Genomic DNA, 23,679 nt, shown 5'->3' on the forward strand with positions numbered 1-23,679 from the left:
TGGTGGAGAGGTAGAGCTGGGTGTTGTCAGCGTACATGTGGAACCTGACATCATGGCTTCAGATGATGTCAATCAAGGGGAAGCATGTACATAAGGAAGACGAGGAGGCTAAGCATACACTGTTGGAGGACTCCCATTGCTAAGAGGCGGACAATTAGATAGGTAAGAATGGATTAGAAGGATGGGCTTCATTGGAGGAAGTAGGGTATCAGAGGGCTGGGCTTCGATGGGAGAGGTTAGGGTATTAGAGGGATGGTCTTCGATGGGAGAGTTAGGCTACAAGAGGGGTGGGCTTTGATGGGAGAGTTAGGGGACTAAAGGGATGGGCTTTGATGAGAGTTAGGGTACTAGAGGGATGGGTTTCGATGGCAGAGTTATTGTACTAGAGGGATGGGCTTCGATGGCAGAGTTAGGGTACCAGAGGGATGGGCTTTGATGGGACAGTTAGGGTAATAGAGGGATGGGCTTCGATGGGAGAGTTCGGTACCAGAGCGATGGGATTTGATGGGAGAGATAGAGTACCAGAGGGATGGGCTTTGATGGGAGAGTTAGGGTAGCAGAGGGATGGGATTTGATGAGTGAGTTAGGGTAATAGAGGGATGGGCTTTGATGGGTGAGATAGGGTAATAGAGGGATGGGCTTTGATGGGAGAGTTAGGGTAATAGAGGGATGGGCTTCGATGGGTGAGTTAGGGTACTAGAAGAACGGGCTTCGATGGGAGAGTTAGGGTACTAGAGGGATGGGCTTCGATGGGAGAGTTAGGGGACTAAAGGGATGGGCTTTGATGAGAGTTAGGGTACTAGAGGGATGGGTTTCGATGGCAGAGTTATTGTACTAGAGGGATGGGCTTCGATGGCAGAGTTAGGGTGCCAGAGGGATGGGCTTTGATGGGTGAGTTAGAGTAATAGAGGGATGGGCTTTGATGGGAGAGTTAGGGGATTAAAGGGATGGGCTTTGATGAGAGTTAGGGTACTAGAGGGATGGGTTTCAATGGCAGAGTTATTGTACTAGAGGGATGGGCTTCGATGGCAGAGTTAGGGTGCCAGAGGGATGGGCTTTGATGGGAGAGTTAAGGTACCAGAGGTATGGGATTTGATGGGAGAGATAGAGTACCAGAGGGATGGGCTTTGATGGGAGAGTTAGGGTAGCAGAGGGATGGGATTTGATGAGTGAGTTAGGGTAATAGAGGGATGGGCTTTGATGGGTGAGATAGGGTAATAGAGGGATGGGCTTCGATGGGTGAGTTAGGGTACCAGAGGGATGGGCTTTGATGGGAGAGTTAGGGTAATAGAGGGATGGGCTTCGATGGGTGAGTTAGGGTACCAGAGGGATGGGCTTTGATGGGTGAGTTAGGGTACTGGAGGAATGGGCTTCGATGGGAGAGTTAGGGTACCAGAGGGATGGGATTCAATGGGTGAATTAGGGTACCAGAGGGATGGGCTTCGATGGGAGAGTTAGGGTAATAGAGGGATGGGCTTCGATGGGTGAGTTAGGGTAATAGAGGGATGGGCTTTGACGGGTGAGTTAGGGTAATAGAGGGATGGGCTTTGATGGGTGAGTTAGGGTACTGGAGGGATGGGCTTCGATGGGAGAGTTAGGGTAATAGAGGGATGGGCTTCGATGGGTGAGTTAGGGTACTAGAGGGACGGGCTTCGATGGGAGAGTTAGGGTACCAGAGGGATGGGCTTTGATGGGTGAGTTAGGGTACTGGAGGGATGGGCTTCGATGGGAGAGTTAGGGTACCAGAGGGATGGGATACAATGGGTGAATTAGGGTACCAGAGGGATGGGCTTCGATGGGAGAGTTAGGGTAATAGAGGGATGGGCTTCGATGGGTGAGTTAGGGTACCAGAGGGATGGGCTTTGATGGGTGAGTTAGGGTAATAGAGGGATGGGCTTTGATGGGTGAGTTAGGGTACTGGAGGGATGGGCTTCGATGGGAGAGTTAGGGTAATAGAGGGATGGGCTTCGATGGGTGAGTTAGGGTAATAGAGGGATGGGCTTCGATGGGAGAGTTAGGGGACTAGAGGGATGGGCTTCGATGGGAGAGTTAGGGTACTAGAGGGATGGGCTTTGATGGGTGAGTTAGGGTACTAGAGGGATGGGCTTCGATGGGAGAGTTAGGGTAATAGAGGGATGGGCTTCGATGGGTGAGTTAGGGTACTAGAGGGACGGGCTTCGATGAGAGAGTTAGGGTAATAGAGGGATGGGCTTCGATGGGTGAGTTAGGGTACTAGAGGGACGGGCTTCGATGGGAGAGTTAGGGTACCAGAGGGATGAGCTTTGATGGGTAAGTTAGAGTACCAGAGGGATGGGCTTCCATGGGTGAGTTAGGGTAACAGAGGGATGAGTTTTGATGGGAGAGTTAGGGTAATAGAGGGATGGGCTTCAATGGGTGAGATAGGGTACCAGAGGGATGGGCTTTGATGGGAGAGTTAGGGTAATAGAGGGATGGGCTTCGATGGGAGAGTTAGGGTACTAGAGGGATGGCCTTTGATGGGTGAGTTAGGGTAATAGAGGGATGGGCTTTGATGGGAGAGTTAGGGTACTAGAGGGATGGCCTTTGATGGGTGAGTTAGGGTAATAGAGGGATGGGCTTCAATGGGAGAGTTAGGGTACTAGAGGGATGGCCTTTGATGGGTGAGTTAGGGTAATAGAGGGATGGGCTTCAATGGGTGAGATAGGGTACTAGAGGGATGGGCTTCGCTGGGAGAGTTAGGGTAATAGAGGGATGGGCTTCGATGGGAGAGTTAGGGTAATAGAGGGATGTGCTTTGATGGGAGAGTTAGGGTATTAGAGGGATGGGCTTCGATGGGTGAGTTAGGGTACTAGAGGGATGGGTTTCGATGGGTGAGTTAGGGTAATAGAGGGATGAGCTTTGATGCGGGAGTTAGGGTAATAGAGGGATGGGCTTCAATGGGTGAGTTAGAGTACTAGAGGGATGGGCTCCGATGGGAGAGTTAGGGTAATAGAGGGATGGGCTTCGATGGGAGAGTTAGGGTAATAGAGGGATGGGCTTTGATGGGAGAGTTAGGGTATTAGAGGGATGGGCTTCGATGGGTGAGTTAGGGTACCAGAGGGATGGGCTTTGATGGGTGAGTTAGGGTACTAGAGAGATGGGCTTCGATGGGTGAGTTCGTGTAATAGAGGGATGGGCTTCGATGGGTGAGTTAGGGTACTGGAGGGATGGGCTTCGATGGGAGAGTTAGGGTACTAGAGAGATGGGCTTCGATGGGTGAGTTAGGGTAATAGAGGGATGGGCTTCGATGGGAGAGTTAGGGTACCAGAGGGATGGGCTTCGATGGGTGAGCTAGGGTAATAGAGTGATGGGCTTCGATGGGAGAGTTAGGGGACTAGAGGGATGGGCTTCGATGGGAGAGTTAGGGTACCAGAGGGATGAGCTTTGATGGGTGAGTTAGAGTACCAGAGGGATGGGCTTCCATGGGTGAGTTAGGGTAACAGAGGGATGAGTTTTGATGGGAGAGTTAGGGTAATAGAGGGATGGGCTTCAATGGGTGAGATAGGGTAATAGAGGGTGGGCTTCGATGGGTGAGTTAGGGTACCAGAGGGATGGGCTTTGATGGGAGAGTTAGGGTAATAGAGGGATGGGCTTCGATGGGAGAGTTAGGGTACTAGAGGGATGGCCTTTGATGGGTGAGTTAGGGTAATAGAGGGATGGGCTTTGATGGGAGAGTTAGGGTACTAGAGGGATGGCCTTTGATGGTGAGTTAGGGTAATAGAGGGATGGGCTTCGATGGGAGAGTTAGGGTACTAGAGGGATGGCCTTTGATGGGTGAGTTAGGGTAATAGAGGGATGGGCTTTGATGGGAGAGTTAGGGTATTAGAGGGATGGGCTTCGATGGGTGAGTTAGGGTACCAGAGGGATGGGCTTCGATGGGAGAGTTAGGGTACTAGAGAGATGGGATTCGATGGGTGAGTTAGGGTAATAGAGGGATGGGCTTTGATGGGAGAGTTATGGTAATAGAGAGATGGGCTTTGATGGGTGAGTTAGGGTACAAGAGGGATGGGCTTTGATGGGAGAGTTAGGGTAATAGAGAGATGGGCTTTGATGGGTGAGTTAGGGTAATAGAGAGATGGGCTTCGATGGGTGGGTTAGGGTAATAGAGGGATGGGCTTTGATGGGTGAGTTAGGGTAATAGAGGGTGGGCTTCGATGGGAGAGTTAGGGTAATAGAGGGATGGGCTTTGATGGGAGAGTTAGGGTACCAGAGGGATGGGCTTCGATGGGTGAGTTAAGGTACCAGAGTGATGAGCTTCAATGGGTGAGTTAAGGTACCAGAGGGATGAGCTTCAATGGGTGAGATGAGTTATAGAGGGATGGGCTTCGATGGGTGAGTTAGTGTACCAGAGGGATGGGCTTCGATGGGTGAGTTAAGGTACCAGAGGGATGAGCTTCAATGGGTGAGTTAGGGTAATAGAACGATGGGCTTTGATGGGAGAGTTAGGGTACCAGAGGGATGGGCTTCGATGGGTGAGTTAAGGTACCAGAGGGATGAGCTTCAATGGGTGAGTTATGGTACCAGAGGGATGAGCTTCGATGGGAGAGTTAGGGTACTAGAGGGATGGGCTTCGATGGGAGAGTTAGGGTAATAGAGGGATGGGCTTCAATGGGTGAGTTAGGGTAATAGAGGGCTGGGCTTTGATGGGAGAGTTAGGGTAATAGAGAGATGGGCTTCGATGGGTGAGTTAGGGTAATAGAGGGATGGGCTTTGATGGGTGAGTTAGGGTAATAGAGGGATGGGCTTTGATGGGAGAGTTAGGGTAATAGAGGGTGGGCTTCGATGGGAGAGTTAGGGTAATAGAGGGATGGGCTTTGATGGGAGAGTTAGGGTACCAGAGGGATGGGCTTCGATGGGTGAGTTAGGGTAATAGAGGGATGGGCTTTGACGGGTGAGTTAGGGTAATAGAGGGATGGGCTTTGATGGGTGAGTTAGGGTACTGGAGGGATGGGCTTCGATGGGAGAGTTAGGGTAATAGAGGGATGGGCTTCGATGGGTGAGTTAGGGTACCAGAGGGATGGGCTTTGATGGGTGAGTTAGGGTACTGGAGGGATGGGCTTCGATGGGAGAGTTAGGGTACCAGAGGGATGGGATACAATGGGTGAATTAGGGTACCAGAGGGATGGGCTTCGATGGGAGAGTTAGGGTAATAGAGGGATGGTCTTCGATGGGTGAGTTAGGGTACCAGAGGGATGGGCTTTGATGGGTGAGTTAGGGTAATAGAGGGATGGGCTTTGATGGGTGAGTTAGGATACTGGAGGGATGGGCTTCGATGGGAGAGTTAGGATACTAGAGAGATGTGCTTCGATGGGTGAGTTAGTGTAATAGAGGGATGGGCTTCGATGGGTGAGTTAGGGTACTGGAGGGATGGGCTTCGATGGGAGAGTTAGGGTACTAGAGAGATGGGCTTCGATGGGTGAGTTAGGGTAATAGAGGGATGGGCTTCGATGGGAGAGTTAGGCTACCAGAGGGATGGGCTTCGATGGGTGAGTTAGGGTAATAGAGGGATGGGCTTCGATGGGAGAGTTAGGGGACTAGAGGGATGGGCTTCGATGGGAGAGTTAGGGTACTAGAGAGATGGGCTTCGATGGGAGAGTTAGGGTACTAGAGGGATGGGCTTTGATGGGTGAGTTAGGGTACTAGAGGGATGGGCTTCGATGGGAGAGTTAGGGTAATAGAGGGATGGGCTTCGATGGGTGAGTTAGGGTACTAGAGGGACGGACTTCGATGAGAGAGTTAGGGTAATAGAGGGATGGGCTTCGATGGGTGAGTTAGGGTACTAGAGGGACGGGCTTCGATGGGAGAGTTAGGGTACCAGAGGGATGAGCTTTGATGGGTAAGTTAGAGTACCAGAGGGATGGGCTTCCATGGGTGAGTTAGGGTAACAGAGGGATGAGTTTTGATGGGAGAGTTAGGGTAATAGTGGGTGGGCTTCGATGGGTGAGTTCGGGTACCAGAGGGATGGGCTTTGATGGGAGAGTTAGGGTAATAGAGTGATGGGCTTCGATGGGAGAGTTAGGGTACTAGAGGGATGGCCTTTGATGGGTGAGTTAGGGTAATAGAGGGATGGGCTTTGATGGGAGAGTTAGGGTACTAGAGGGATGGCCTTTGATGGTGAGTTAGGGTAATAGAGGGATGGGCTTCGATGGGAGAGTTAGGGTACTAGAGGGATGGCCTTTGATGGGTGAGTTAGGGTAATAGAGGGATGGGCTTCAATGGGTGAGTTCGAGTACTAGAGGGATGGGCTCCGATGAGAGAGTTAGGGTAATAGAGGGATGGGCTTTGATGAGAGAGTTAGGGTAATAGAGGGATGGGCTTTGATGGGAGAGTTAGGGTATTAGAGGGATGGGCTTCGATGGGTGAGTTAGGGTACCAGAGGGATGGGCTTCGATGGGAGAGTTAGGGTACTAGAGAGATGGGCTTCGATGGGTGAGTTAGGGTAATAGAGGGAAGGGCTTTGATGGGAGAGTTATGGTAATAGAGAGATGGGCTTTGATGGGTGAGTTAGGGTACAAGAGGGATGGGCTTTGATGGGAGAGTTAGGGTAATAGAGAGATGGGCTTTGATGGGTGAGTTAGGGTAATAGAGAGATGGGCTTCGATGGATGAGTTAGGGTAATAGAGGGATGGGCTTTGATGGGTGAGTTAGGGTAATAGAGGGATGGGCTTTGATGGGTGAGTTAGGGTAATAGAGGGTGGGCTTCGATGGGAGAGTTAGGGTAATAGAGGGCTGGGCTTTGATGGGAGAGTTAGGGTACCAGAGGGATGGGCTTCGATGGGTGAGTTAAGGTACCAGAATGATGAGCTTCAATGGGTGAGTTAAGGTACCAGAGGGATGAGCTTCAATGGGTGAGATGAGTTATAGAGGGATGGGCTTCGATGGGTGAGTTAGTGTACCAGAGGGATGGGCTTCAATGGGTGAGTTAGGGTAATAGAACGATGGGCTTTGATGGGAGAGTTAGGGTACCAGAGGGATGGGCTTCGATGGGTGAGTTAAGGTACCAGAGGGATGAGCTTCAATGGGTGAGTTATGGTACCAGAGGGATGAGCTTTGATGGGAGAGTTAGGGTACTAGAGGGATGGGCTTCGATGGGAGAGTTAGGGTAATAGAGGGATGGGCTTCAATGGGTGAGTTAGGGTAATAGAGGGCTGGGCTTTGATGGGAGAGTCAGGGTAATAGAGAGATGGGCTTCGATGGGTTAGTTAGGGTAATAGAGGGATGGGCTTTGATGGGTGAGTTAGGGTAATAGAGGGATGGGCTTTGATGGGAGAGTTAGTGTAATAGAGGGTGGGCTTCGATGGGAGAGTTAGGGTAATAGAGGGATGGGCTTTGATGGGAGAGTTAGGGTACCAGAGGGATGGGGTTCGATGGGTGAGTTAAGGTACCAGAGGGATGAGCTTCAATGGGTGAGATGAGTTATAGAGGGATGGGCTTCGATGGGAGAGTTAGGGTAATAGAGGGATGGGCTTCAATGGGTGAGTTAGGGTAATAGAGGGCTGGGCTTTGATGGGAGAGTTAGGGTAATAGAGAGATGGGCTTTGATGGGTGAGTTAGGGTAATAGAGAGATGGGCTTCGATGGGTGAGTTAGGGTAATAGAGGGATGGGCTTTGATGGGTGAGTTAGGGTAATAGAGGGATGGGCTTTGATGGGAGAGTTAGGGTAATAGAGGGTGGGCTTCGATGGGAGAGTTAGGGTAATAGAGGGATGGGCTTTGATGGGAGAGTTAGGGTACCAGAGGGATGGGCTTCGATGGGTGAGTTAAGGTACCAGAGGGATGAGCTTCAATGGGTGAGTTAAGGTACCAGAGGGATGAGCTTCAATGGGTGAGATGAGTTATAGAGGGATGGGCTTCGATGGATGAGTTAGGGTACAAGAGGGATGGGCTTCGATGGGTGAGTTAAGGTACCAGAGGGATGAGCTTCAATGGGTGAGTTAGGGTAATAGAACGATGGGCTTTGATGGGAGAGTTAGGGTACCAGAGGGATGGGCTTCGATGGGTGAGTTAAGGTACCAGAGGGATGAGCTTTGATGGGAGAGTTAGGGTACTAGAGGGATGGGCTTCGATGGGAGAGTTAGGATAATAGAGGGATGGGCTTCGATGGGTGAGTTAGGGTAATAGAGGGATGGGCTTCGGTGGGAGAGTCAGGGTACTGGAGGGATGGACTTCGATGGGAGAGTTAGGGTACTAGAGGGATGGGCTTTGATTGGTGAGATAGAGTAATAGAGGAATGGGCGTCGATGGGTGAGTTAGTGTACTTGAGGGATGGGCTTTAATGGGAGAGTTAGTGTACTAGATGGATGGGCTTGGATGGGAGAGTTAGGGTACTAGAGGGATGGGCTTCGATGGGAGAGTTAGGGTACTAGAGGGATGGGCTTCGATGGGTGAGTTCGGGTACCAGAGGGATGGGCTTCGATGGGTGAGTTAGGGTACTAGAGGGATGGGCTTTGATGGGTGAGTTAGGGTACCAGAGGGATGGGCTTTGATGTGTGAGTTAGAGTACCAGAGGGATGGGCTTCGATGGGTGAGCTAGGGTACTAGAGGGATGAGCTTTGCTGGGAGAGTTATGGTACTAGAGGGATGGGCTTTGATGAGTGAGTTAGGGTAATAGAGGGATGGGCTTCGATGGGAGTGGTAGGGTACTAGAGGGATGGGCTTTGATGAGAGAGTTAGGGTACTAGAGGGATGGGCTTTGATGAGAGAGTTAGGGTAATAGAGGGATGGGCTTCGATGGGAGAGTTGGGGTTCTAGAGGGATGGGCTTTGATGGGTGAGTTAGGGTAATAGAGGGATGGGCTTTGATGGGAGAGTTAGGGTACCAGAGGGATGGGCTTCAATGGGTGAGATAGGATAATAGAGGGATGGGCTTTGATGTGAGATTTAGGGTTCTAGAGGGATGGGCTTCGATGGGTGAGTTTGGGTTTTAGAGGGATGGGCTTCAATTGGTGAGTTAGAGTACTAGAGGGATGGGCATTGACGGGAGAGTTAGGGTACTAGAGGGATGGGCTTTGATTTGTGAGTTAGGGTAATAGAGGGATGGGCTTCGATGGGAGAGTTAGGGTACTAGAGGGATGGGCTTTGATGGGAGAGTTAGGGTACCAGAGGGATGGGCTTCGATGTGTGAGTTAGGGTACTAGAGGGATGGGCTTCGATGGGTGAGTTAGGGTACCAGAGGGGTGGGCTTTGATGGGAGAGTTAGGGTTTTAGAGGGATGGGCTTCGATGGGTGAGTTAGTGTACTAGAGGGATGGGCTTTGATGGGTGAGATAGGGTAATAGAGGGATGGGCTTTGATGGGAGAGTTAGGGTACTAGAGGGATGGGCTTTGATGGGTGAGATAGGGTAATAGAGTGATGGGCTTCGATGGGAGAGTTAGGGTACTAGAGGCATGGGCTTCGATGGGAGAGTTAGGGTACTATAGGGATGGGCTTTGATGGGTGAGTTAGGGTACAAGAGGGATGGGCTTCGATGGGTGAGTTAGGGTACTAGAGGGATGGGCTTCGATTGGTGATAGGGTAATAGAGAGATGGGCTTCGATGGGTGAGTTAGGGTACTAGAGGGATGGGCTTCGATGGGTGAGTTAGGGTACTAGAGGGATGGGCTTTGATGGGTGTTAGGGTAATAGAGAGATGGGCTTCGATGGGTGTTAGGGTAATAGAGGGATGGGCTTCGATGGGTGAGTTAGGGTACCAGAGGGATGGGCTTTGATGGGAGAGTTAGGGTAATAGAGAGATGGGCTTCGGTGGCTGAGTTAGGGTCATAGAGGGATGGGCTTTGATGGGAGAGTTAGGGTACCAGAGGGGTGGGCTTCAATGGGTGAGTTAGAGTACCAGAGGGATGGGCTTCGATGAGTGAGTTAAGGTACCAGAGGGATGAGCTTCAATGGGTGAGTTAGGGTAATAGAGGGATCGGCTTCAATGGGTGTGTTAGGGTTAGGAGGGATGGGCTTCGATGAGTGAGTTAGTGTACTAGAGGGATGGGCTTTGATGGGAGAGTTAGGGTAATAGAGGAATGGGCTTTGATGGGAGAGTTATGGTACTAGAGGGATGGGCTTCGGTGGGAGATTTAGGGTACTAGAGGGATGGGCTTCAATGGGTGAGTTAGGGTACCAGAGGGATGGGGTTCGATGGGTGAGTTAAGGTACCAGAGGGATGGGCTTCAATGGGTGAGTTAGGGTAATAGAGGGCTGGGTTTTGATGGGAGAGTTAGGGTAACAGAGGGATGGGCTTCGATGGGAGAGTTAGGGTACTAGAGGGATGGGTTTCGATGGGTGAGTTAGAGTACCAGAGGGATGGGTTTCGATGGGTGAGTTAGGGTAATAGAGGGATGGGCTTTGATGGGAGAGTTAGGGTACTAGAGGGATGGGTTTCGATGGGTGAGTTAGTGTACTAGAGGGATGGGCTTCGATGGGAGATTTAGGGTACTAGAGGGATGGGCTTCGATGAGTGACTTGGTGTACTAGAGGGATGGGCTTCGATGGCAGAGTTAGTGTACTGGAGGGATGGGCTTTGATGGGAGAATTAGGGTACCAGAGGGATGGGCTTCGATGGGAGAGTTAGGGTAATAGACGGATGGGCTTCGATGGGAGAGTTAGCATACTAGAGGGATGGGCTTTGATGGGAGTGTTAGGGTGCTAGAGGGATGGGCTTTGATGGGAGAGTTAGGTTAATAGAGGGATGGGCTTCGATGGGAGAGTTCGGGTACCAGAGGGATGGGCTTTGATGGGAGTGTTAGGGTACCAGAGGGATGGGATTCGAAGGGTGAGTTAGGGTAATAGAGGGATGGGCTTTGATGGGTGAGTTAGGCTAATAGAGGGATGGGCTTTGATGGGAGGGTTAGGGCTTTGTTGGGAGAGTTAGTGTAACAGAGGGATGAGCTTTGATGGGTGTGTTAGGGTATTAGAGGGATGGGCTTCGATGGGTGAGTTAGGGTACCAGAGGGATGTATTATGTCCATGTTAATTTGAGACACGGACTGCAGGACTTGATTATAACAAGTCTTTACTGAATGGAGACAACCTGGAAACTGAAACTACAGAAGCCTGCTAGGGCCTTTTATACAGGGGTGGTCACTGCCGGTACTGCAGTCTGAGACCAGTTATTCCCTTAAAGGTACATACACAACAATTCCCCCCCTTTTAGATAAACAGTGCATAACATTCATTTAACAACTAAATAGTAACTAATTACAATTACAATTACGGTTGCTAGATACATTGGTTGAAGTTAAGCAATTATAAGTTCAGTCTTTGAGGAGGCTTACTGATTCTGTCGGGATAACGCCTCTTTGGGATATCAGATTCTTCTGGCAAGGTTGAGTCGGGATCAATGTCGTTGTTTGGTTCGTCTGCTTCCAATATCACCGATTCTGCACTAGATGCAATTGGCACTTTGGTTTCATCGCCAGGTGTATCAGATCGTGGTGTGGAGTTGACGTTTTCCAGTGACTCTAGAATCTGGTCAGCATGGCATCTTACAATGCTCTCTCCAACGTCCACGGTATACATTAGGGGTCCTTGCCATGTACAGATCGTTCCTGGCTGCCATTTCTCTGTGCGGTAGTCCTGGGCCAAAACTGGTTGACCTATCTTAAAACTCCTGGTCGGCCTTTCATTCATATTCTGAACCATCAAGGAATTTATGTGACAGTACCGCCCCAATGCCGTAGGGAGACGCATCACACGTCAGTCTTATCAGTAGTGATGGGTTGTAGTGAGCCAATACTTCTCTTGAAGTGATTAGGTCCTTACTCTTCTGAAAGGCCCGCTTACATTCATCGCTCCATTTCCATGCTACTCCCGTTCGTAGTAGGGCGTTCAGTGGATGCAGAATTGTGGACAAATTCGGCAAAAACTTATGGTAGTAATTCACCAATCCGAGGAATGACCTCAGTTGCGACACATTTTCAGGCGCTGGAGCCTTAACTACTGCTTCAATTTTGTCAGGGGACTTATGCAACCCCTCTTCATCAATCACGTGGCCACAATACGATATCTGTTTCTTAAAAAACTCGCACTTGGGGCGATTGGCTCGTAGCCCATGTTCACGTAGTCTAGTGAGCACCTGCTCTAGGTTGGCAAGGTGTTCATTGTCATCTTCACCTGTCACTAGGATGTCGTCCAAGTAACACTGGGTCCCCGGAATCCCTTGCAGGACTTGTTCCATTGCTCTTTGCCATATCGCCGGAGCTGATGCTACTCCGAATACCAGTCGATTATACTGGTAAAGACCTGTGTGAGTGTTTATCGTGAGATACTTCCTAGAGCATTCTTCAACCTCCATCTGCAAATATGCTTGTGCTAGGTCAATTTTTGTAAAATGCTTCCCTCCAGATAGTGAGGCGAAGATATCTTCTATCCTTGGAAGAGGATATTGTACTGTGTGAAGGATTGGGTTCACCGTCACCTTGAAGTCCCCACAGATGCGAACCTTCCTTGGCTCCTCAGGCTTATTGTTTAACGTTTTCTTCATGACAGGAACGATGGGTGTCACCCACTCGCTCCAGTCTACCTTAGATAACACGCCTGCATTCTCCAGATTCTCCAGCTCTGCTTCGACGGCTGGGCGAATTGCATATGGTACCGGTCTTGCTTTGAAAAACTTGGGAATTGAATTCTCCTCTATTTTTATCGAGGTGGTTACGCCTTTAAGAGTGCCCAGTTCTTGTTGAAATACCTCTTTGGCGTCAGCTAAGATTGTTGACAATCGTCCAGGAGTGACGTCGTCATCCTTTTTACCAGCCACCGTCAGTGCCTGAATGGAGTGCCAGTCTAAACTTATCTTTCTGATCCATTCACGTCCCAATAACGGTGGTCCACCATCTTGCAGAATGTAAGATACAATTTCCGTATTTTCTTGCCGTTGTATTCGACAGGCACCCTTATTTTTCCTCTGGGGTATACTTTTTGCCCCGTATACGTTCTCAAGACAATGGATGTCTCTCTCAAGGGTATGTGTGAGAATAGCCGCTCGTAGTCTCGTCGATTCATGACGGTTAGAGCTGATCCTGTATCCAATTCCATTTTGACTTGGGACCCTGCTATCGTGAGGGTGACCCAAATGGTTCGGTGATCCTCTTTTGCGATTACGTTGTGAAGTTTGAGACAGCTTAGTCTCTTGTTCCCGGATTCACTATCGCTCATCTGGTCTTCGGAACTACTGTCCGTCATCTTTTGTACTTTCCTGTACGGTTCGTTAGTAGCCTTTTTGTTGTCGTTGGTCTTCTTCCCAGACCTGCAAACTCGTGCAATGCGTCCCATCTTTCCGCATTGCCTGCATATTTTGTCCTTGGACCAGCAGTCCTTCTGGTCATGGTTTGTTCTGCCGCAGCGATAACATTTTGCAAATCCCCGTGTCATTTCGTGGGTGCCGTATTCCTGTGGCTTTTGTTGTATTTCTGCAGCTCCCCTTGCTGCTGCTTCGTACGATACTGCCACGCTGAAAGCCTTATCTAGTGTCAGCTCTTTCTCTGAGAGTAACCTCTTCTGGGTTCCTTCACTGAGGAGTCCACAGACAAATTTGTCCCGTAAGGTATCTGCCAGTCCTGCTCCGGACTGGCAGTGCTTTGATAGCTTGCGTAGTCCCGTAAGGTAATCAGCATTGCTCTCATTTTTATGCTGATTTCTCCTGTGGAATTCAAATCTTTCTGCTATCAGCAGCAGTGTAGGATTTAGGTGTTCCTGTAGGATAGCAACAATTTCGTTAAAACTCTTCGCCTTCGGTTTGGCTGGAGTAATCAGGTCCCGCAATAGGCCATATGTTCTTGCGCCCATTAAATTTAGCAATACCGATGTCTTTTTCTCATCGGCTATTTTGTTTGCCTCGCAATATACCTCGACTCTTTCCACATACGTGGTCCAGTCTTCTATTGCATTATTGAAGACAGTGATATCGCCAGTCTTTGGCATCTTGAAAATCTAAGATGGCGCCTCCCGCGCTTTGCCTTCGTCCCCGACGGATCAAAATGGCGCCTCCCGCGCTTTTCCTTCTTCCCCGCCGAGTTAAGATGGCGCCTCCCGTGCTTTCCCGCCGCTGCCGCTGCTGCCAACGCTGTTGCTGGCGATTATATTTATTTTACTATCCTGTAATGGCGACGCCCTATGGTCTTCGCGCCTCCCCGATCGCTGCTGCCAACGCCGCTCTCTGCGGTATTTTTATTTTTCTATCGCGCTTCAATATTTGCTCCGTTCATTGAAGAACCGTTCCCGTCGTGGAGCGGACCCTCTGGGACACTTCCCTCCCTCTTCTTAGGTCCGAACGCTGCCCGGCTTCGAAGCACCGGCCGCGCCCTGTGTGCTCCACCCTCTCTCTCTCTCTTTGCTTCCCGACTCGCTACCCGGCCCCGTTGCAGAGCCACCCGATCGAGCTCTAGCCCGCCGCAGCCCAGGAAGGATCAGTGCACTACCTGCCACCAGCCCGATTAGCTGGGAAACCACAGACTGGAGAACCAAGCCTGGCTCTCGACAGTCTCTCCTGCACTTTTCAATTCGATGATTTGGAGGGCGGTTGCCCATGGTCGACGCCCGTTTCTCGAGTTTCTTTGGATTATTTTTTTTTTTTCTTTCTTCTGGCTTCGACCTTCAATAACGTCGTCTGAGGTGCTGCCGAGTTGCAGGTAAGTTCGTTTCTTACTCATCGCCAGTATTATGTCCGTGTATAATTGCCATGGTGTGAAGATGCCGGAGTTGGACTGGGGTGGACAAATGTAAGAAGTCACACAACACCAGGTTATAGTCCAACAGCTTTATTTGAAATCACAAGCTTTCGGAGCGCTGCGATTTCAAATAAAGCTGTTGGACTATAACCTGGTGTTGTGTGACTTCTTACACGTGTATAATTGAGACACGGACTGCAGGAGTTGATTATAACAAGTCTTTACTGAATGGAGACAACCTGGACACTGAAACTACAGAAGCCTGCTAGGGCCTTTTATACAGGGGTGGTCACTGCCGGTACTGCAGTCTGAGACCAGTTATTCCCTTAAAGGTACATACACAACAGGATGGACTTCGATGGGTGAGTTAGGGTAATAGAGGGATGGGCTTTGATGGGAGAGTTAGGGTAATAGAGGGATGGGCTTCGATGGGAGAGTTAGGGTATTAGAGGGATGGGCTTCGATGGGAGAGTTAGTGTAATAGAGGGATGAGCTTTGATGGGTCTGTTAGGGTACCAGAGGTGTGGTAAACCACTGTTATAGTTATCACTGTATATTGTTCTCACTGTTCTCACTGTCACATCACTACACGAGGTCGCCTCTTGTCGCACTGTTATACCTGGGTTGACCACCTCCGACTCCGCCCATTACCTGCCCAGGTATAAAGGTAGCTGACTGGCTAGTATTCCTCCCTGTTGGATCGGATCACCCACGAGGGTGGGCTCTGTTATTTAGCCAATAAAAACCTTCAGTTACGTTCTTAACTCGTCGCCTTTTATTGGACTAATTGATAGGCATATCAATTTTATTGACTAAATTTTAAAGATGTCTGATAATGAACAGCAACAGCAAGGAGCTCACCCAGCAGCACAGCAACAGCAGCCTCCAGACAACGGGCCACACCAGCCGGCTTGGCTGCAAGCCTTGAAACCACCATACCTGGATCTAAACCCACAGGCACCAAACTCAGCCAACGACTTCAAACACTGGCTGGACTGCTTCGAATCGTACCTGGAGGAAGCCGTCGTCCCTCAGAGATCCAAACTAAGAGTCCTGAAAGCCCAAGCGAGCCCGAGAGTATATACACTCATCCAGGACATGACTACGTACGACGACGCCATCAACCTACTGAAACAGCAGTACCGGAGCCCGGTAAACTACATGTACACTAGGCATCTCTTAAGATCTCGCCAGCAACAGCCAGGAGAATCGATAGCTGAATTTTCACGAGCGCTGAGACAACTCGGCAGGAACTGTGACTTTAAAGCGGTGACGGCTACTGCGAACATGGAAGACAATGTCCGCGACGCCTTGGTGAGAGGCCTACGTTCCGACTACACACGGCAAAGACTGCTTGAAGCTAAGGACATAGACCTGGACAAGGCCGAAGCCCTCGCCCTCACCCTAGAGGCCACCCAGCAAGACCAGGAAGCGTTTGCCAGGTACTATTCGCGACCCTGGGACTCGGGCCCGACCCCCACCCCACCACCCTTCACAGCGCTGCCCCCGGGACCTACCTCAGCGTCTGCATCACGGATCCGACCGGGCCCGCTAGCCCCGGTACCGGCCCCGACATCAGGCAACCCCGATCGGGCCGCTGGCTGCTTCTTTTGCGGCCAGGAGAAGCATCCGAGGTCGCGCTGCCCAGCCAAAAACTCGACCTGCAAAACCTGCCTCAAGAAAGGCCACTTCTCCAAGGCCTGCAGAAGCAAATCCTCAGAAGCCAGCAGTGCCTCATGCGAACCCTGGGGGCGGCCATCTTTGTGCGGGGCAGCCGAAGCCTGCAGAGCCTCATGGGAAAACCAGGGGCGGCCATCTTTGTGCGGGGCAGCCGAAGCCTGCAGAGCCTCATGGGAAAACCAGGGGCGGCCATCTTTGTGCGGGGCAGCCGAAGCCTGCAGAGCCTCATGGGAACAGCAGGGGCGGCCATCTTTGTGCGGGGCAAACGATTTAAACAGAGCCTCATGTGAACTACGGGGGCCGCCATCTTCGCCGCCATCTTGTCATGACAACGACGCGCTCATCTACACCCTAGCTTCCGTGACCCTGGATCAAGCCCGCCCGCACCACCTGGCCAGCTCAATGATGGACATCAAAGTCAACGGCCACGCCACGACCTGCCTGTTCGACAGCGGAAGCACGGAGAGCTTCATCCACCCAGACACGGTGAGCCACTACTCCCTCCTCGTCCTGCCAACGCGCAGCCGCATCTCGATGGCATCGAGGTCGCACGCCACAGACATCAGCGGCTACTGTGTCGTGACATTGTCGGTTAAAGGGACAGAGTATAAAAATTTTAAACTCCTCGTACTCCCCCAGCTGTGCGCTGCCGTCATACTAGGGCTGGACTTCCAATCCCACCTCCAAAGTGTAACCCTAGCATACGGTGGACCCCTCCCCCCACTCACAGTCGACAACCAGCGAAAGTTAAACCGCCCACCGCGTAACACCTGCAGCCTATCCACCCTCAAGGTACCGCCACCTTCCCTGTTCGCTAACCTCACCCCCGACTGCAAACCTGTCGCTACTAAGAGCAGGCGGTACAGCGCTGGGGACAGAGCCTTCATTAGCTCTGAGGTGCAGCGACTCCTGAAAGAGGGCATTATTGAGGGGAGCAGCAGCCCCTGGCTTGCCCAGGTGGTGGTAGTCAAGACCGGCGACAAAAATCGCCTGGTTATCGACTACAGCCAGACCATAAACAGATACACCCAGCTGGACGCATACCCCCTCCCCCGCATATCGGACATGGTCAATGAGATTGCACAATACCGCGTATTCTCGACCATCGACCTCAAGTCGGCCTACCACCAACTCCCCATCAGCCCGGAGGACAGCCAGTACACCGCCTTCGAGGCGAATGGCCGCCTCTACCAATTCCTTAGGGTCCCCTTTGGTGTCACCAACGGGGTCTCGGTTTTCCAACGGGAGATGGACCGGATGGTTGACCAGAACGGACTACAGGCCACTTTCCCCTATCTCGATAACGTCACCATCTGCGGCCGCAACCGGCAGGACCATGACGTGAATCTGGAGAAATTCCTCCGTACGGCCCAACGGCTGAACCTCACCTACAATAAGGAGAAATGCGTGTTTAACACAGCGCGCCTTGCCATCCTTGGCTGTGTAGTAGAGAACGGAGTCATCGGCCCCGACCCCGAAAGAATGCGCCCCCTCATGGAGCTACCCCTCCCCCACTGTCCAAAAGCACTTCGGAGAACCCTGGGGCTTTTCGCCTACTATGCCCAATGGGTACCCAATTATGCGGACAAAGCCAGACCCCTCCTGAAAACCACATCCTTCCCCCTCACGGAAGAGGCGTGCGCGGCCTTCTCCCTCATTAAGGGAGACATAGCCAAGGCCACAATGCACGCAGTGGATGAGTCAATCCCCTTCCAAGTGGAGAGCGATGCATCCGACTTCGCCCTAGCCGCTACCCTTAACCAGGAGGGTAGGCCGGTAGCCTTCTTCTCAAGGACCCTACAGGGCCCCGAGACCCGACACTCGTCGGTCGAGAAGGAAGCCCAGGCAATTGTGGAGGCAGTACGGCGCTGGAGGCACTACTTGGCAGGCAAACGATTTACCCTCCTCACCGACCAACGCTCGGTTGCCTTCATGTTTAATAACAAGCTGAGGGGCAAGATCAAGAACGACAAAATCTTGAGGTGGAGAATCGAGCTTTCCACCTATGATTATGAGATCTTGTACCGGCCCGGTAAACTGAACGACCCCCCTGATGCTCTTTCACGCATTACATGCGCCAGCGCGCAAAGTGATAGACTTCAGACCCTCCACAATGACCTCTGCCACCCCGGAGTCACCAGACTCTACCATTTCATTAAGGCCCGCAACCTGCCATACTCCATCGAGGAGGTCAGGACCATGACCAGGAACTGCCAGATCTGTGCTGAGTGCAAACCACACTTCTATAAGCCGGACAGAGCAAGCCTGATCAAGGCCACCCGCCCCTTCGAGCGTCTGAGCATCGACTTCAAGGGGCCCCTACCGTCATCCGACCGTAATGTGTACTTCCTCAACATCGTTGATGAGTACTCCCGTTTCCCCTTTGCCTTCCCCTGCCCAGACATGACCAGTAACACGGTCATTAAATGCCTGAACAAACTCTTCGCCTTGTTCGGGTTCCCGAACTATATACATAGTGACCGGGGCGCCTCCTTCATGAGCGAGGAACTCCGTCAGTTCCTATTGGAGAGGGGTATTGCAGCAAGCAGGACCACCAGCTACAACCCCCGAGGGAACGGCCAGGTGGAAAGAGAGAACGCGACGGTATGGAAGGCCACCCTCTTAGCCTTAAAGTCTAAGGGCCTCCCAACCTCCCGCTGGCAAGAGGTCCTCCCGATTGCGCTGCACTCCATCCGGTCACTACTTTGCACTGCCATTAACACCACCCCCCATGCTCGAATGTTTGTCTTCCCCAGGAAGTCGACTACGGGAACCACCCTACCAACCTGGCTGACCTCTCCGGGACCCGTCTTGCTGCGAAAGCACGTGAGGGCCCATAAAACGGACCCCCTGGTCGAGAAGGTGAACCTCCTGCACGCCAACCCCCAGTACGCCTATGTGGCTTACCCAGACGGACGGGAGGACACTGTCTCCTTACGAGACCTCGCACCCTCACCCCCCCCTCCCAACCCCCCGAGTCCAGCCGAGGTAGACGGCATGCCGGAACCCCACGAGCCTTTGCCGACTACGCAGACACCAGCTTTAACACCGGATAATGTAACACCGCCGCTGCGACGATCGGAGAGGCTAACGAAGCCTCCGGACAGACTGACATACCAGAGCTGGTAATACACTTCACCCCGCTGGACTCTAATCTAAACAAGGGGTGAATGTGGTAAACCACTGTTATAGTTATCACTGTATATTGTTCTCACTGTTCTCACTGTCACATCACTACACGAGGTCGCCTCTTGTCGCACTGTTATACCTGGGCTGACCACCTCCGACTCCGCCCATTACCTGCCCAGGTATAAAGGTAGCTGACTGGCTAGTATTCCTCCCTGTTGGATCGGATCACCCACGAGGGTGGGCTCTGTTATTTAGCCAATAAAAACCTTCAGTTACGTTCTTAACTCGTCGCCTTTTATTGGACTAATTGATAGGCATATCAAGAGGGATGGGCTTTGACGGGAGAGTTAGGGTACCAGAGGGATGGGCTTCGATGGGAGAGTTAGTGTAATAGAGGGATGAGCTTTGATGGGTCTGTTAGGGTACCAGAGGGATGGGCTTTGATGGGAGAGTTAGGGTACCAGAGGGATGGGCTTCGATGGGAGAGTTAGGGTAATAGAGGGATGGGCTTCGATGGGTGAGTTAAGGTACTAGAGGGATGGGCTTCGATGGGAGAGTTAGGGTAATAGAGGGATGGGCTTCGATGGGTGAGTTAGGGGACTAGAGGGATGGGCTTCGATGGGAGAGTTAGGGTACCAGAGGGATGGGCTTCGATGGGAGAGTTAGGGTAATAGAGGGATGGGCTTCAATGGGAGAATTAGGGTACCAGAGGGATGGGCTTCGATGGGGGAGTTAGGGTAATAGAGGAATGGGCTTCGATGGGAGAGTTAGGGTACCAGAGGAATGGGCTTCGATGGGTGAGTTAGGGTAATAGAGGGATGTGCTTCGATGGGAGAGTTAGGGTACCAGAGGGATGGGCTTCGATGGGAGAGTTAGGGTACCAGAGGGATGGGCTTCGATCGGTGAGTTAGGATACTAGAGGGATGGGCTTCGCTGGGAGAGTTAGAGTACCAGAAGTATGGGCTTTGATGAGCTGAAGAACAGTTGCATTTGTTCTGTCCTTTTCAGGGTGAGAATGGAGCCCATCTCCTGGAGACAGATGAGACGGAGCTGATGCTGAAGGAAATGGAACATGGTGAGTTCTAGGTCCTGTGCTTGTGATTCGGGACACCATGCTTGGGCCCTCTGTGTATGAGATTTGTGACATTTTGGGGTAATTACATTCCACAGAGAAAGAAATTGAAGGGTGTGAGAGCTACGCGAAGTTGGGACACAGAGAGGCAAGGAGATAGAGAAAAAGATAAATAGTGAGAGGGCTGGAGAATGAGTTAGAGAAAGAGCAAAAGAGAGACGGAGTGCGAGAGCCAGTGCGCAAGAGGCAGGGAGGAAGACAGAAAGATGCAGAGAAAGTGAAACACAGAAGTGGAGAGAGACAGACAGACAGAGGCAGAGACAGACAGAGGCAGAGACATACAGAAAGGCAGACAGGCAGATACAGACAGACAGGGACAGACAGACAGACAGAGAGGAGAATCATCAGGGAGCTTGCGAGCATCATTGAACTGTCTGTGGCGTTACAGATTGAGTTACTGAAATCTGGCGGCCTGTTGCGGTTGGATGGATAACCGTCACCATGAGATCCCGGTCATGTGATCACGGTGATTCCAGCCCATCCACCTAATCACATGGATCCCGATCCCCGATCCCCGAACGTGACTTCAAAACCCACCAGGACAGTTTGAGAATTTAAATTCACTTTAATAAATCTGGAAATAAAATCCGGGGTCAGTAAAAGTGACCATGAAGCTGTCGGATTGTCATAAAAACCCATCTGGTTCACTAATGTCCCTTTAGGGAAGGCAATCTGTCATCCTTACCCAGCCTGGCCTGTATGTGACTCCAGACCCACAGAAATGTGGTTGACTTTTACCTACCCTCTGAAATCATGGTATGGAGATGCCGGTGTTGGACTGGGGTGGACAAATGTAGGACAACACCAGGTTATAGTCCAACAGTTTTATTTGAAATCACAAGCTTTCGGAGCGCTGCTCCTTCGTTCATGTCACGCTACATGTAACCCCACCTAACGTAGGGTCATCCAGACTCGAGTCGTCGTTGGCTTGTTCTCTCTACACAGATGCGGCCGGACCTGCTGTGATTTCCAGCAAAGAAAATGTTTTTTGTCTGTTTTTTGTTTTCCATACAGACCCCAGCATCTGCAACATTTGACCCCTTGTGACCCCACCTCATTGTTCTTTGCTGTAATGTTTTCCTGACTGACCTGTTTGGACACCATTCACACCTTTGATTGCTGTGATTATCGCTCTGCCGAGGTGTGATAAATGGCAGTTAGAAAGATTACCTGTAATCATCTGGAATTATTCTCTGACTATATAATCTGTGTCTATAGGCATCTCTCCACTTCACCTGATGAAGGAGCAGCGCTCCGAAAGCTTGTGATTTCAAATAAAACCGTTGGACTATAACCTGGTGTTGTGTGACTTCTTACCCTCTGAAATGGTCTAGCAAGACACTCAATTGTATCAGCACTGCCACCAGCAGTTCAAGACGAAGGACCACCACCACTTTCCCAAGGGCAACCAGGGATGGGCAATAAATGCCGGCCTTGCCAGCGATGCCCACATCACAAGAACTGAGGGAAAGAAAATTCTAAACACCTCGATCACTCCTCAACCTTCGGAACTCAAGGGAAAAGAAAGAAAAAAGAAAGACTTGCATTTCTATCACGCCTTTCACGACCACTGGACGTCCCAACGTGCTTTACAGCCAATGAAGTACTTTTGAAGTGTGGTCACTGTTGTAATGTAGGAAACGCGGCAGCCAATTTGTGCACAGCAAGCTCCCACAAACAGCAATGCGATAATGACGAGATAATCTGTTATAGTGATGTTGATTGAGGGATAAATATTGTCCAGGACACTGGGGAGAACTTCTTGGCTGTTCTTCGAAATAGTGGCCACGCGATCGGTTACGTCCAGCTGAGAGAGCAGACGGAGCCTCGGTTTAACATCTCGTCCGAAAGACGGCACCCTCCGACAGTGCAGCGCTCCCTCAGTACCACACTGGGAGTGTCGGGCTGGATTTTTGTGCTCACAACCTCTGACTCAGAGGCGAGGGTGCTGCCCACTGAGCCATGGCTGACCCAGGAAAGGGAATTGTACCTCGCCTCACAGTGTAACCTGTTAAGCCCTGTATAATTCTCGTGCTCTACCCTCGCCAAGGTTATCCTTCCTGAGGTCTGTCTGCCTCATCGCCTAACGTCCGTCTCCTTATCTTTCAGCCTCAATGCAGATCATTGCCGAGCTGGACGAGCTCGAGACACAGCTGGAGATTGAGCGAGTTTGCCGGGAGAGTGCAGAGGTGTTTGCTGTGAAGGTGCGTTTTGGTAGGAAGAACGAGGAGAGGAAATATGAACTAAATGGTGCAATTTTAAAGGGGGTGCACGAACAGAGAGGCCTGGGGGTGAATGTACACAAATCTTTGAAGGTGGCAGGGCAGGTTGAGAAGTCTGTTAAAAATGCATACGGAATCCTTGGCTTTATTAATAGAGTACAAAAGCAAGGAAGTTGTGCCCTTTATAAAACACTAGTTTGGCCTCAACTGGAGTATTGTGTCCAATTCTGGGCACCGCACTTTAGGAAGGATGTCAAGGCCTTGGAGAGGGTGCAGAAAAGATTTACGAGAATGATTCCAGGGATGAAGGTCTTCATTTACGTGGAGAGACTGGAGAAGCTGAGGTGGTTCTCCTTAGAGCAGAGAAGGTTAAGGGGAGATTTAATAGACATGTTCAAAATAATGAGGGGTTTTGATAGAGTAGATAAGGTGAACCTGTTTCCAGTGGCAAAAGTGTCGGTAACCAGAGGACACAGATTAAAGATCATTGGCCAAAGAACCAGAGGGGGAGATGAGGAGAATGTTTTTTACGCAGCGAGTTATTGTGATCTGGAATGCGCTGCCTGAAAGGGCGGTGGAAGCAGATTCAATAATAACTTTCAAAAGGGAATTGGATAAATACTTGAAGGGGAAAGATTTGCAGGGCTATGGGGAAAGAGCGGAAGTGTGGGAATAATTGGATCGCTCTTTCAAAGAACCAGCACAGGCACGATGGGCCGAATGACCCCCTTCTGTGCTGTAGGATTCTATGATCACAGCCTGGAAAAAGGAGTTGAGAGATTGCTGTTTCTCACTCCCGTGCAGCGCTGGTAGGGGTTTTGCTAAGTGCAGCGAGTTTTCCATTATGACA

The 23,679-nt window shown here is 51.0% G+C and overlaps 1 protein-coding gene across 1 annotated transcript in view; it reads left to right on the top strand.

The window, feature by feature from the left end:
• The window catches only part of LOC147123798 (shootin-1-like), an 86,770-nt gene that overhangs the window by 16,009 nt on the left and 47,082 nt on the right, over window positions 1-23,679 (top strand). The window contains exons 3-4 of the mRNA XM_085976159.1: window positions 20,484-20,550; window positions 22,717-22,811. Of these exons, the coding sequence (XP_085832285.1) occupies window positions 20,484-20,550; window positions 22,717-22,811 (162 nt within the window). The remainder of the gene's footprint in view (window positions 1-20,483; window positions 20,551-22,716; window positions 22,812-23,679) is intronic.

This window comes from Somniosus microcephalus, chromosome 2 (genome assembly GCF_052327205.1).
Source record: "Somniosus microcephalus isolate GS21.2 chromosome 2, FLI_Smic_1.0, whole genome shotgun sequence".
In the NCBI taxonomy this organism is placed as follows: domain Eukaryota; kingdom Metazoa; phylum Chordata; class Chondrichthyes; order Squaliformes; family Somniosidae; genus Somniosus; species Somniosus microcephalus.